General features: G+C 51.2%; 1 protein-coding gene across 1 annotated transcript in view; it reads right to left on the bottom strand.

Moving 5' to 3' along the window:
- LOC116937925 (uncharacterized) overlaps positions 1 to 16356 on the bottom strand; it is a 209181-nt gene extending 192825 nt beyond the window's left edge. The window contains exon 1 of the mRNA XM_076055901.1: positions 14489 to 16356. Within this exon, the coding sequence (XP_075912016.1) occupies positions 14489 to 15819 (1331 nt within the window). The 5' untranslated portion in view covers positions 15820 to 16356. The remainder of the gene's footprint in view (positions 1 to 14488) is intronic.
- Between the last annotated feature and the right edge of the window lie 1440 nt (positions 16357 to 17796).

The raw sequence follows: 17796 nt of genomic DNA, 5'->3' as shown, positions 1-17796 counted from the left end.
CCATCACCACCACCATCATCACCACCACCACCACCATCATCACCACCATCACCATCACCACAACCATCATCACCACCATCACCATCACCACCACCATCACCATCACCACCACCATCACCACCATCATCACCATCATCACCATCACCACCATCATCATCACCACCATCATCAACACCATCACCACCATCATCACCATCATCCCCATCATCACCACCACCATCACCACCACCACCATCACCACCATCACCACCATCACCATCACCACCATCATCACCACCACCACCACCATCATCACCACCATCATCACCACCACCACCACCATCATCACCATCATCACCACCATCACCATCCTCATCACCATCACCACCACCATCATCACCACCACCACCATCATCACCACCATCACCACCACCATCATCACCACCATCACCATCACCACCACCACCACCATCACCACCACCATCACCACCATCATCACCATCATCACCATCACCACCATCATCACCATCTTCACCATCACCACCATCATCATCACCACCATCATCACCATCATCACCACCACCATCACCACCATCATCATCACCATCACCGCCATCCCCATCACCACCATCACCATCACTACCATCATCACCACCACTACCATCACCACCACCATCATCACCATCATCACCACCATCACCACCATCACCACCATCACCACCACCACCATCACCATCAACACCACCATCACCACCATGACCATCAACATACCCACCATCACCACCACCACCACCACCATCACCACCATCATCATCACCATCACCACCACCATCACCACCACCATCATCAGCATCATCACCATCACCACCATCACCACCACCACCATCATCACCATCATCAGCATCATCACCATCACGACCACCATCACCATCATCACCACCATCACCACCACCATCATCATCACCATCACCACCACCATCACCACCATCACCACCACCACCATCACCACCATCACCACCACCATCACCACCATCATCATCACCATCACGACCACCATCACCATTATCACCACCATCACCATCACCACCACCATCACCACCACCATCACCACCACCATCACCACCACCATCACCACCGTCACCACCAACATCACCACCATTAACATCATCATCACCATCACCACCATCAGCATCATCACCATCATCACCACCACCATCACCACCATCACCACCATAACCACCACCATCACCACCACCACCATCATCACCACCATCACCATCACCACCATCACCATCACCACCACCATCACTACCACCACCTTCACCATCATCACCACAATCACCACCATCATCACCATTACCACCACCATCACCACCATCATCACCATTACCACCACCATCACCACCATCACCACCACCATCACCATCATCACCATCACCACCACCATCAACACCATCACCATCATCAACACCATCACCACCACCATCATCAACACCATCACCACCACCACCATCACCACCACCATCATCACCACCATCACCACCACCATCACCACCGTCACGACCACCATCACCATCACCACCATCATCACCATTATCACCACCACCATCACCACCATCACCACCATCACCACCACCATCACCACCACCATCACCCCCACCATCACCACCATCACCACCACCATCACCACCACCACCATCACCATCATCACCATCATCACCACCACCATCACCACCATCATCATCACCACCATCACCACCATCACCACTACCATCACCACCACCATCATCACCATCATCACCACCATCACCACCACCACCATCACCACCACCACCACCATCACCACCACCATCATCAGCATCATCACCATCACCACCATCACCACCACCACCATCATCACCATCATCAGAATCATCACCATCACGACCACCATCACCATCATCACCACCATCACCATCACCACCACCATCACCAACACCATCACCACCACCATCACCACCACCACCACCATCACCACCGTCACCACCAACATCAACACCATCACCATCATCATCGCCATCACCATTACCACCATCAGCATCATCACCATCATCACCACCACCATCACCACCATCACCACCATAACCACCACCATCACCACAACCATCATCACCATCATCACCATCATCATCACCATCACTACCACCATCACTATCACCACCACCATCACCACCATCACCACCACCACCATCACCACCACCACCATCACCACCATGACCACCATCACCATCACCACCACCACCAACACCACCATCACCACCATGACCATCACCACCACCATCACTACCACCACCATCACCATCATCACCACAATCACCACCATCATCACCATTACCACCACCATCACCACCATCAACACCACCATCACCATCATCACCATCACCATCAACACCATCACCATCATCAACACCATCACCATCATCATCACCATCACCACTACCACCATCACCATCATCACCACCACCATCACCACCATCAACACCACCAACACCATCATCACCATCATCACCACCACCATCAACACCATCACCATCATCAACACCATCACCACCACCATCATCATCACCATCACCACCACCACCATCACCACCATCACCATCATAACTATCATCACCACCACAACCATCACCACCATCACCACCACCATCACCACCGTCACGACCACCATCACCACCATCACCATCATCACCATTATCACCACCACCATCACCACCATCACCATCACCACCACCATCACCACCACCATCACCACCACCATCACCACCATCACCACCATCATCACCACCACCATCACCACCACCATCACCATCACCACCATCACCATCATCATCACCACCATCACCACCATCACCACTACCATCACCACCACCATCATCACCATCATCACCATCATCACCATCACCACCAACATCACCATCATCACCATCATCACCACCACCATCACCACCACCACCATCACCACCATCACCACCATCACCATCACCACCATCATCACCACCACGTCCACCATCATCACCACCACCACCACCATCACCACCATCATCACCATCATCATCACCATCACCACCACCATCATCACCACCACCACCACCATCATCACCACCATCACCATCACCACAACCATCATCACCACCATCACCATCACCACCACCATCACCATCACCACCACCATCACCACCATCATCACCATCATCACCACCATCACCACCATCATCATCACCACCATCATCAACACCATCACCACCATCATCACCATCATCCCCATCATCACCACCACCATCACCACCACCACCATCACCACCATCACCACCATCACCATCACCACCATCATCACCACCACCACCACCATCATCACCACCATCATCACCACCACCACCACCATCATCACCATCATCACCACCATCACCATCCTCATCACCATCACCACCACCATCATCACCACCACCACCATCATCACCACCATCACCACCACCATCATCACCACCATCACCATCACCACCACCACCACCATCACCACCACCATCACCACCATCATCACCATCATCACCATCACCACCATCATCACCATCTTCACCATCACCACCATCATCATCACCACCATCATCACCATCATCACCACCACCATCACCACCATCATCATCACCATCACCGCCATCCCCATCACCACCATCACCATCACTACCATCATCACCACCACTACCATCACCACCACCATCATCACCATCATCACCACCATCACCACCATCACCACCATCACCACCATCACCATCAACACCACCATCACCACCATGACCATCAACATACCCACCATCACCACCACCACCACCACCATCACCACCATCATCATCACCATCACCACCACCATCACCACCACCATCATCAGCATCATCACCATCACCACCATCACCACCACCACCATCATCACCATCATCAGCATCATCACCATCACGACCACCATCACCATCATCACCACCATCACCACCACCATCACCAACACCATCACCACCACCATCACCACCACCACCACCATCACCACCGTCACCACCAACATCAACACCATCACCATCATCATCGCCATCACCATTACCACCATCAGCATCATCACCATCATCACCACCACCATCACCACCATCACCACCATAACCACCACCATCACCACAACCATCATCACCATCATCACCACCATCATCACCATCACCACCATCATCACCACCACCATCACCACCACCACCATCACCACCATGACCACCATCACCATCACCACCACCACCATCACCACCATCACCACCATGACCATCACCAACACCATCACTACCACCACCATCACCATCATCACCACAATCACCACCATCATCACCACCACGTCCAACATCATCACCACCACCACCATCACCACCATCATCACCATCATCATCACCATCACCACAACCATCATCACCACCATCACCATCACCACCACCATCACCATCACCATCACCACCACCATCATCATCACCACCATCATCAACACCATCACCACCATCATCACCATCATCCCCATCATCACCACCACCATCACCACCACCACCATCACCACCATCACCACCATCACCACCATCATCACCACCACCACCACCACCATCATCACCACCATCATCACCACCACCACCACCACCATCATCACCATCATCACCACCATCACCATCATTATCACCATCACCACCACCATCATCACCACCACCACCATCATCACCACCATCACCACCACCATCATCACCACCATCACCATCACCACCACCACCATCACCACCACCATCACCACCATCATCACCATCATCACCATCACCACCATCATCACCATCTTCACCATCACCACCATCATCATCACCACCATCATCACCATCATCACCACCACCATCACCACCACCACCATCATCATCACCATCACCGCCATCCCCATCACCACCATCACCATCACTACCATCATCACCACCATCACCACCATCATCACCAACATCACCATCATCATCACCACCATCACCACCACCATCATCATCACCATCACCACCATCACCACCACCATCACTATCACCACCTACATCACCACCATCACCATCATCACCATCATCATCACCATCACCACCATCATCACCACCATCACCTCTATCACCATCATCACCATCATCACCATCACCACCACCATCACCATCACCACCATCACCACCATCACCACCATCATCACCACCATCATCACCACCATCATCACCACCATCATCACCATCATCACCACCACCATCACCACCACCACCATCACCACCATCACCACCATCACTATCACCACCATCATCACCACCATAATCACCACCATCACCACCACCACGACCATCATCACCATCATCACCATCATCACCATCACAACCATCATACCCACCATCACCACCATCACCACCACCACCACCATCATCACCACCACCACCACCATCACCATCATCACCATCACCACCATCATCACCATCATCACCACCACCATCACCACCACCATCATCATCATCACCACCATCACCATCACCACCATCCCCATCACCACCATCATCACCATCATCACCATCATCACCACCACCATCACCACCACCATCATCATCACCATCACCACCATCACCACCACCATCACCATCATCACTACCACGACCACCACCATCATCACCACCACCACCATCACCACCATCACCACCACCACCATCACCACCACCATCACCACCACCATCATCACCACCACCATCACCATCATCATCATCACCACCATCACCATCATCATCACCATCACCACCACCACCATCATCACCACCATCACCATCACCACAACCATCATCACCACCATCACCATCACCACCACCACCATCACCACCACCATCACCACCATCATCACCATCATCACCATCATCACCACCATCACCATCACCACCTCATCATCACCACCATCATCACCATCATCACCACCACCATCACCACCACCACCATCATCATCACCATCACCGCCATCCCCATCACCACCATGATCATCACCACCATCATCACCATCATCATCACCACCATCGCCATCACCACCATCACCATCACCACCATCACCACCACCATCACCACCATCACCACCAACAACATCACCACCACCATCACCACCATCACCATCATCACCACCACCACCATCACCACCATCACCACCATCACCATCACCACCATCACCACCATCACCACCATCACCATCACCACCACCATCACCACCATCACCACCACCACCATCACCACCATCACCATCATCACCACCACCACCATCACCACCATCACCATCATCATCACCATCACCACCACCATCATCACCACCACCACCATCATCACCACCATCACCATCACCACAACCATCATCACCACCATCACCATCACCACCACCATCACCACCACCATCACCACCATCATCACCATCATCACCACCATCACCACCATCATCATCACCACCATCATCAACACCATCACCACCATCATCACCATCATCCCCATCATCACCACCACCATCACCACCACCACCATCACCACCATCACCACCATCACCACCATCATCACCACCACCACCACCATCATCACCACCATCATCACCACCACCACCATCATCACCATCATCACCACCATCACCATCATTATCACCATCACCACCACCATCATCACCACCACCACCATCATCACCACCATCACCACCACCATCATCACCACCATCACCATCACCACCACCACCATCACCACCACCATCACCACCATCATCACCATCATCACCATCACCACCATCATCACCATCTTCACCATCACCACCATCATCATCACCACCATCATCACCATCATCACCACCACCATCACCACCACCACCATTATCATCACCATCACCGCCATCCCCATCACCACCATCACCATCACTACCATCATCACCACCATCACCACCATCATCACCAACATCACCATCATCATCACCACCATCACCACCACCATCATCATCACCATCACCACCATCACCACCACCATCACTATCACCACCTACATCACCACCACCACCATCACCATCATCACCATCATCATCACCATCACCACCATCATCACCACCATCACCTCTATCACCATCATCACCATCATCACCATCACCACCACCATCACCATCACCACCATCACCACCATCACCACCATCATCACCACCATCATCACCACCATCATCAACACCATCACCACCATCATCACCATCACCATCATCACCACCACCATCACCACCACCACCATCACCACCATCACCACCATCACCACCATCATCACCACCACCACCACCACCATCATCACCACCATCATCACCACCACCACCACCACCATCATCACCATCATCACCACCATCACCATCATTATCACCATCACCACCACCATCATCACCACCACCACCATCATCACCACCATCACCACCACCATCATCACCACCATCACCATCACCACCACCACCATCACCACCACCATCACCACCATCATCACCATCATCACCATCACCACCATCATCACCATCTTCACCATCACCACCATCATCATCACCACCATCATCACCATCATCACCACCACCATCACCACCACCACCATCATCATCACCATCACCGCCATCCCCATCACCACCATCACCATCACTACCATCATCACCACCATCACCACCATCATCACCAACATCACCATCATCATCACCACCATCACCACCACCATCATCATCACCATCACCACCATCACCACCACCATCACTATCACCACCTACATCACCACCATCACCATCATCACCATCATCATCACCATCACCACCATCATCACCACCATCACCTCTATCACCATCATCACCATCATCACCATCACCACCACCATCACCATCACCACCATCACCACCATCACCACCATCATCACCACCATCATCACCACCATCATCACCACCATCATCACCATCATCACCACCACCATCACCACCACCACCATCACCACCATCACCACCATCACTATCACCACCATCATCACCACCATAATCACCACCATCACCACCACCACGACCATCATCACCATCATCACCATCATCACCATCACAACCATCATACCCACCATCACCACCATCACCACCACCACCACCATCATCACCACCACCACCACCATCACCATCATCACCATCACCACCATCATCACCATCATCACCACCACCATCACCACCACCATCATCATCATCACCACCATCACCATCACCACCATCCCCATCACCACCATCATCACCATCATCACCATCATCACCACCACCATCACCACCACCATCATCATCACCATCACCACCATCACCACCACCATCACCATCATCACTACCACGACCACCACCATCATCACCACCACCACCATCACCACCATCACCACCACCACCATCACCACCACCATCACCACCACCATCATCACCACCACCATCACCATCATCATCATCACCACCATCACCATCATCATCACCATCACCACCACCACCATCATCACCACCATCACCATCACCACAACCATCATCACCACCATCACCATCACCACCACCACCATCACCACCACCATCACCACCATCATCACCATCATCACCATCATCACCACCATCACCATCACCACCTCATCATCACCACCATCATCACCATCATCACCACCACCATCACCACCACCACCATCATCATCACCATCACCGCCATCCCCATCACCACCATGATCATCACCACCATCATCACCATCATCATCACCACCATCGCCATCACCACCATCACCATCACCACCATCACCACCACCATCACCACCATCACCACCAACAACATCACCACCACCATCACCACCATCACCATCATCACCACCACCACCATCACCACCATCACCACCATCACCATCACCACCATCACCACCATCACCACCATCACCATCACCACCACCATCACCACCATCACCACCACCACCATCACCACCATCACCATCATCACCACCACCACCATCACCACCATCACCATCATCATCACCATCACCACCACCATCATCACCACCACCACCATCATCACCACCATCACCATCACCACAACCATCATCACCACCATCACCATCACCACCACCATCACCACCACCATCACCACCATCATCACCATCATCACCACCATCACCACCATCATCATCACCACCATCATCAACACCATCACCACCATCATCACCATCATCCCCATCATCACCACCACCATCACCACCACCACCATCACCACCATCACCACCATCACCACCTCATCACCACCACCACCACCATCATCACCACCATCATCACCACCACCACCATCATCACCATCATCACCACCATCACCATCATTATCACCATCACCACCACCATCATCACCACCACCACCATCATCACCACCATCACCACCACCATCATCACCACCATCACCATCACCACCACCACCATCACCACCACCATCACCACCATCATCACCATCATCACCATCACCACCATCATCACCATCTTCACCATCACCACCATCATCATCACCACCATCATCACCATCATCACCACCACCATCACCACCACCACCATTATCATCACCATCACCGCCATCCCCATCACCACCATCACCATCACTACCATCATCACCACCATCACCACCATCATCACCAACATCACCATCATCATCACCACCATCACCACCACCATCATCATCACCATCACCACCATCACCACCACCATCACTATCACCACCTACATCACCACCACCACCATCACCATCATCACCATCATCATCACCATCACCACCATCATCACCACCATCACCTCTATCACCATCATCACCATCATCACCATCACCACCACCACCATCACCACCACCATCACCACCATCACCACCATCATCACCACCATCATCACCACCATCATCAACACCATCACCACCATCATCACCATCACCATCATCACCACCACCATCACCACCACCACCATCACCACCATCACCACCATCACCACCATCATCACCACCACCACCACCACCATCATCACCACCATCATCACCACCACCACCACCACCACCATCATCACCATCATCACCACCATCACCATCATTATCACCATCACCACCACCATCATCACCACCACCACCATCATCACCACCATCACCACCACCATCATCACCACCATCACCATCACCACCACCACCATCACCACCACCATCACCACCATCATCACCATCATCACCATCACCACCATCATCACCATCTTCACCATCACCACCATCATCATCACCACCATCATCACCATCATCACCACCACCATCACCACCACCACCATCATCATCACCATCACCGCCATCCCCATCACCACCATCACCATCACTACCATCATCACCACCATCACCACCATCATCACCAACATCACCATCATCATCACCACCATCACCACCACCATCATCATCACCATCACCACCATCACCACCACCATCACTATCACCACCTACATCACCACCATCACCATCATCACCATCATCATCACCATCACCACCATCATCACCACCATCACCTCTATCACCATCATCACCATCATCACCATCACCACCACCATCACCATCACCACCATCACCACCATCACCACCATCATCACCACCATCATCACCACCATCATCACCACCATCATCACCATCATCACCACCACCATCACCACCACCACCATCACCACCATCACCACCATCACTATCACCACCATCATCACCACCATAATCACCACCATCACCACCACCACGACCATCATCACCATCATCACCATCATCACCATCACAACCATCATACCCACCATCACCACCATCACCACCACCACCACCATCATCACCACCACCACCACCATCACCATCATCACCATCACCACCATCATCACCATCATCACCACCACCATCACCACCACCATCATCATCATCACCACCATCACCATCACCACCATCCCCATCACCACCATCATCACCATCATCACCATCATCACCACCACCATCACCACCACCATCATCATCACCATCACCACCATCACCACCACCATCACCATCATCACTACCACGACCACCACCATCATCACCACCACCACCATCACCACCATCACCACCACCACCATCACCACCACCATCACCACCACCATCATCACCACCACCATCACCATCATCATCATCACCACCATCACCATCATCATCACCATCACCACCACCACCATCATCACCACCATCACCATCACCACAACCATCATCACCACCATCACCATCACCACCACCACCATCACCACCACCATCACCACCATCATCACCATCATCACCATCATCACCACCATCAACCATCACCACCTCATCATCACCACCATCATCACCATCATCACCACCACCATCACCACCACCACCACCATCACCACCATCATCACCATCATCACCATCATCACCACCATCACCATCACCACCTCATCATCACCACCATCATCACCATCATCACCACCACCATCACCACCACCACCATCATCATCACCATCACCACCACCACCATCACCACCATCACCACATCACCATCACCACCATCACCACCATCACCACCATCACCATCACCACCACCATCACCACCATCACCACCACCACCATCACCACCATCACCATCATCACCACCACCACCACCATCACCACCATCACCATCATCATCACCATCACCACACATCATCACCACCACCACCATCATCACCACCATCACCATCACCACAACCATCATCACCACCATCACCATCACCACCACCATCACCACCACCATCACCACCATCATCACCATCATCACCACCATCACCACCATCATCATCACCACCATCATCAACACCATCACCACCATCATCACCATCATCCCCATCATCACCACCACCATCACCACCACCACCATCACCACCATCACCACCATCACCACCATCATCACCACCACCACCACCATCATCACCACCATCATCACCACCACCACCATCATCACCATCATCACCACCATCACCATCATTATCATCCATCACCACCACCATCATCACCACCACCACCATCATCACCACCATCACCACCACCATCATCACCACCATCACCATCACCACCACCACCATCACCACCACCATCACCACCATCATCACCATCATCACCATCACCACCATCAATCACCATCTTCACCATCACCACCATCATCACACCACCATCATCACCATCATCACCACCACCATCACCACCACCACCATTATCATCACCATCACCGCCATCCCCATCACCACCATCACCATCACTACCATCATCACCACCATCACCACCATCATCACCAACATCACCATCATCATCACCACCATCACCACCACCATCATCATCACCATCACCACCATCACCACCACCATCACTATCACCACCTACAGCACCACCACCACCATCACCATCATCACCATCATCATCACCATCACCACCATCATCACCACCATCACCTCTATCACCATCATCACCATCATCACCATCACCACCACCATCACCATCACCACCATCACCACCATCACCACCATCATCACCACCATCATCACCACCATCATCACCACCATCATCACCATCATCACCACCACCATCACCACCACCACCATCACCACCATCACCACCATCACTATCACCACCATCATCACCACCATAATCACCACCATCACCACCACCACGACCATCATCACCATCATCACCATCATCACCATCACCATCACAACCATCATACCCACCATCACCACCATCACCACCACTACCATCATCACCACCACCACCACCATCACCATCATCACCATCACCACCATCATCACCATCATCACCAGCACCATCACCATTACCATCATCATCATCACCACCATCACCATCACCACCATCCCCATCACCACCATCATCACCATCATCACCATCATCACCACCACCATCACCACCACCATCATCATCACCATCACCACCATCACCACCACCATCACCATCATCACTACCACGACCACCACCATCATCACCACCACCACCATCACCACCATCACCACCACCACCATCACCACCACCATCACCACCACCATCATCACCACCACCATCACCATCATCATCACCACCATCACCATCATCATCACCATCACCACCACCACCATCATCACCACCATCACCACAACCATCATCACCACCATCACCACCACCACCATCACCACCACCATCACCACCATCATCACCATCATCACCATCATCACCACCATCACCATCACCACCTCATCATCACTACCATCATCACCATCATCACCACCACCATCACCACCACCACCATCATCATCACCATCACCGCCATCCCCATTACCACCATGATCATCACCACCATCATCACCATCATCATCACCACCATCGCCATCACCACCATCACCATCACCACCATCACCACCACCATCACCACCATCACCACCAACAACATCACCACCACCATCACCACCATCACCATCACCACCATCACCACCATCACCACCATCACCATCATCACCATCACCACCATCACCACCATCACCACCATCACCATCACCACCACCATCACCACCATCACCACCATCACCATCATCACCACCACCACCATCACCACCATCACCACCACCACCATCACCACCACCACCATCACCACCATCACCACCATCACCACCACCATCACCACCATCACCACCACCACCACCATCACCACCACCACCATCACCACCATCACCACCATCACCACCATCATCACCATCATCACCACCACCACCATAACCACCACCACCATCACCACCACCATCACCACCATCACCACCATCACCACCATCACCACCACCACCACCATCACCACCACCACCATCACCACCATCACCACCATCATCACCATCATCACCACCACCACCACCATCACCACCATCACCATCACCACCACCATCACCACCATCATCACCATCAACACCATCACCATCATCACCACCATCACCATCACCACCACCATCACCACCATCACCACCATCGCCATCACCACCATCACCATCACCACCATCACCATCACCACCATCACCACCATCACCACCATCACCATCACCACCATCACCACCATCACCATCATCACCATCATCACCACCACCACCACCACCATCACCATCACCACCATCACCATCACCACCACCATCACCACCATCATCACCATCACCACCATCACCATCATCACCACCATCACCATCACCACCACCATCACCACCATCACCACCATCGCCATCACCACCATCACCATCACCGCCATCACCATCACCACCATCACCACCATCACCATCATCACCATCACCACCACCACCACCATCACCACCATCACCATCACCACCATCACCACCACCATCACCACCATCACCACCATCACCCCCTACCTCCACCGCGTCTTGGATCTCGGTTGCCGCTCTTCCGTCTGGACCCCACCGGACTGATCACGTTGCATTCGGAACTTCGCAGACGGATCCCGGTCCCTCTGGTACCTCCAGTGAGGTTCTGGATCATCCTTGAAGGATTTTGGGTGAAGTCTCTGATCCATCTGTAACTTCACAGACGGATCCCGGTCCCTCTGGTACCTCGAGTGAGGTTCTGGATCATCCTTGTAGGACTTTGGGTGAAGTCTCTGATCCATCTGTAACTTCACAGACAGATCCCGGTCCCTCTGGTACCTCGAGTGAGGTTCTGGATCATCCTTGAAGGACTTTGGGTGAAGTCTCTGATCCATCTGTAACTTCGCAGACAGATCCCGGTCCCTCTGGTACCTTGAGTGAGGTTCTGGATCATCCTTGAAGGACTTTGGGTGAAGTCTCTGATCCAGCTGTAACTTCACAGACGGATCCCGGTCCCTCTGGTACCTCGAGTGAGGTTCTGGATCATCCTTGAAGGACTTTGGGTGAAGTCTCTGATCCATCTGTAACTTCCCAGACGGATCCCGGTCCCTCTGGTACCTCGAGTGAGGTTCTGGATCATCCTTGAAGGACTTTGGGTGAAGTCTCTGATCCATCTGTAACTTCACAGACAGATCCCGGTCCCTCTGGTACCTCGAGTGAGGTTCTGGATCATCCTTGAAGGACTTTGGGTGAAGTCTCTGATCCATCTGTAACTTCACAGACGGATCCCGGTCCCTCTGGTACCTCGAGTGAGGTTCTGGATCATCCTTGAAGGATTTTGGGTGAAGTCTCTGATCCATCTGTAACTTCGCAGACGGATCCCGGTCCCTCTGGTACCTCGAATGAGGTTCTGGACCATCCTTGAAGGATTTTCGGTGAAGTCTCTGATCCATCTGTAACTTCGCAGACAGATCCCGGTCCCTCTGGTACCTCGAGTGAGGTTCTGGATCATCCTTGAAGGACTTTGGGTGAAGTCTCTGATCCATCTGTAACTTCGCAGACAGATCCCGGTCCCTCTGGTACCTCGAGTGAGGTTCTGGATCATCCTTGTAGGACTTTGGGTGAAGTCTCTGATCCATCTGTAACTTCGCAGACAGATCCCGGTCCCTCTGGTACCTCGAGTGAGTTTCTGGACCATCCTTGAAGGATTTTGGGTGAAGTCTCTGATCCAGCTGTAACTTCACAGACAGATCCCGGTCCCTCTGGTACCTTGAGTGAGGTCCCACAGATTCCACCATCAATGCGGTCTCTACCGCCATCACCGCCATCACCACCATCACCGCCATCACCACCATCATCATCATCATCGCTGCCACCATTGACGCATCCACCGTGATGTTGAAATGATGATGTTGATGATGTAGATGATGATGGTGATGATGATGATGATTGTGATGATGGTGTTGAAATGGTGGTGCTGATGATGGTGATGATGTAGATGATGATGTTGATGGTGTTGAAATGATGATGTTGAAATGATGCTGATGGTGTTGTAATTATTCTGATGTTGATGGTGCTGAGAGTGTTGAAATGATGATGATGGTGATGTTGATGGTGATTATGGTGTTGAAATGGTGGTGCTGATGATGGTGATGATGTAGATGATGATGTTGATGGTGTTGTGATGATGATGATGATGTTGAAATGATGCTGATGGTGTTGTAATTATTCTGATGTTGATGGTGCTGAGAGTGTTGAAATGATGATGATGGTGATGTTGATGATGGTGATGATGGTGTTGAAATGGTGGTGCTGATGATGGTGATGATGTAGATGATGATGTTGATGGTGTTGTGATGATGATGATGATGATGTTGAAATGATGCTGATGGTGTTGTAATTATTCTGATGTTGATGGTGCTGAGAGTGTTGAAATGATGATGATGGTGATGTTGATGATGGTGATGATGGTGTTGAAATGGTGGTGCTGATGATGGTGATGATGTAGATGATGATGTTGATGGTGTTGAAATGATGATGATGATGATGTGGAAATGATGCTGATGGTGTTGTAATTATTCTGATGTTGATGGTGCTGAGAGTGTTGAAATGATGATGATGGTGATGTTGATGGTGATGATGGTGTTGAAATGGTGGTGCTGATGATGGTGATGATGTAGATGATGATGTTGATGGTGTTGAAATGATGATGATGATGATGTGGAAATGATGCTGATGGTGTTGTAATTATTCTGATGTTGATGGTGCTGAGAGTGTTGAAATGATGATGATGGTGATGTTGATGGTGATGATGGTGTTTAAATGGTGGTGCTGATGATGGTGATGATGTAGATGATGATGTTGATGGTGTTGTAATGATGATGATGATGTGGAAATGATGCTGATGGTGTTGTAATTATTCTGATGTTGATGGTGCTGAGAGTGTTGAAATGATGATGATGGTGATGTTGATGGTGATGATGGTGTTGAAATGGTGGTGCTGATGATGGTGATGATGTAGATGATGATGTTGATGGTGTTGAAATGATGATGATGATGATGTGGAAATGATGCTGATGGTGTTTTAATTATTCTGATGTTGATGGTGCTGATGGTGTTGAAATTATGATGATGATGTTGGTGATGATGGTGTTGAAATGGTGGTGCTGATGATGGTGATGACGTAGATGATGATGTTGATTGTGTTGAAATGATGATGATGATGATTATGGTGATGATGTTCAAATGATGCTGATAGTGATGAAATTATTCTGATGTTGATGGTGCTGATGGTATTGAAATAATGATGATGGTGATGATGTTGATGGTGCTGATAGTGTTGAAATTATGATGACGGTGATGATGGTGCTGATGGTGTTGAAATGATGATGTTGCTGATGATGATGTTGACGATGATGATGATGATGATGTTGCTGACGATGACGATGTTGACGATGATGATGTTGACGATGATGATGATGTTCCTGCTATTGCTGCTATTACGGACTCCCCAGAGACTTAATCAGAAAACGAATCAGAAAAACTTTAATCCTCTTAGCGGGCCACGTGACTAGCCACAGCACCCACTCACCCACCCACCCACCCACTCACCCACTCACTCAGCCACCCACCCACCCACTCATTCACCCACTCACCCACCCACTGACCCACTCACACACTCACCCACCCACTCACCCACCCACCCACTCACTCACCCAATCACCCACCCAATCACCCACCCACCAACTCACCCACTCACCCATCCACTCACCCACCCAATCACTTACCCACCCACTCACCACCCACTCACTCACTCACTCACCCACTCATCCAGCCAATCATCCACCCACCCACTC

The sequence above is a fragment of the Petromyzon marinus genome, chromosome 73, assembly GCF_048934315.1.
Source record: "Petromyzon marinus isolate PM22_M1 ecotype Great Lakes invasive population chromosome 73, UKy_Petmar_22M1.pri1.0, whole genome shotgun sequence".
NCBI classification, from domain to species: Eukaryota; Metazoa; Chordata; class Hyperoartia; order Petromyzontiformes; family Petromyzontidae; genus Petromyzon; species Petromyzon marinus.
Note: the sequence above shows the minus strand (reverse complement) of the source record. Positions and strands in the feature narration are given on the sequence as shown.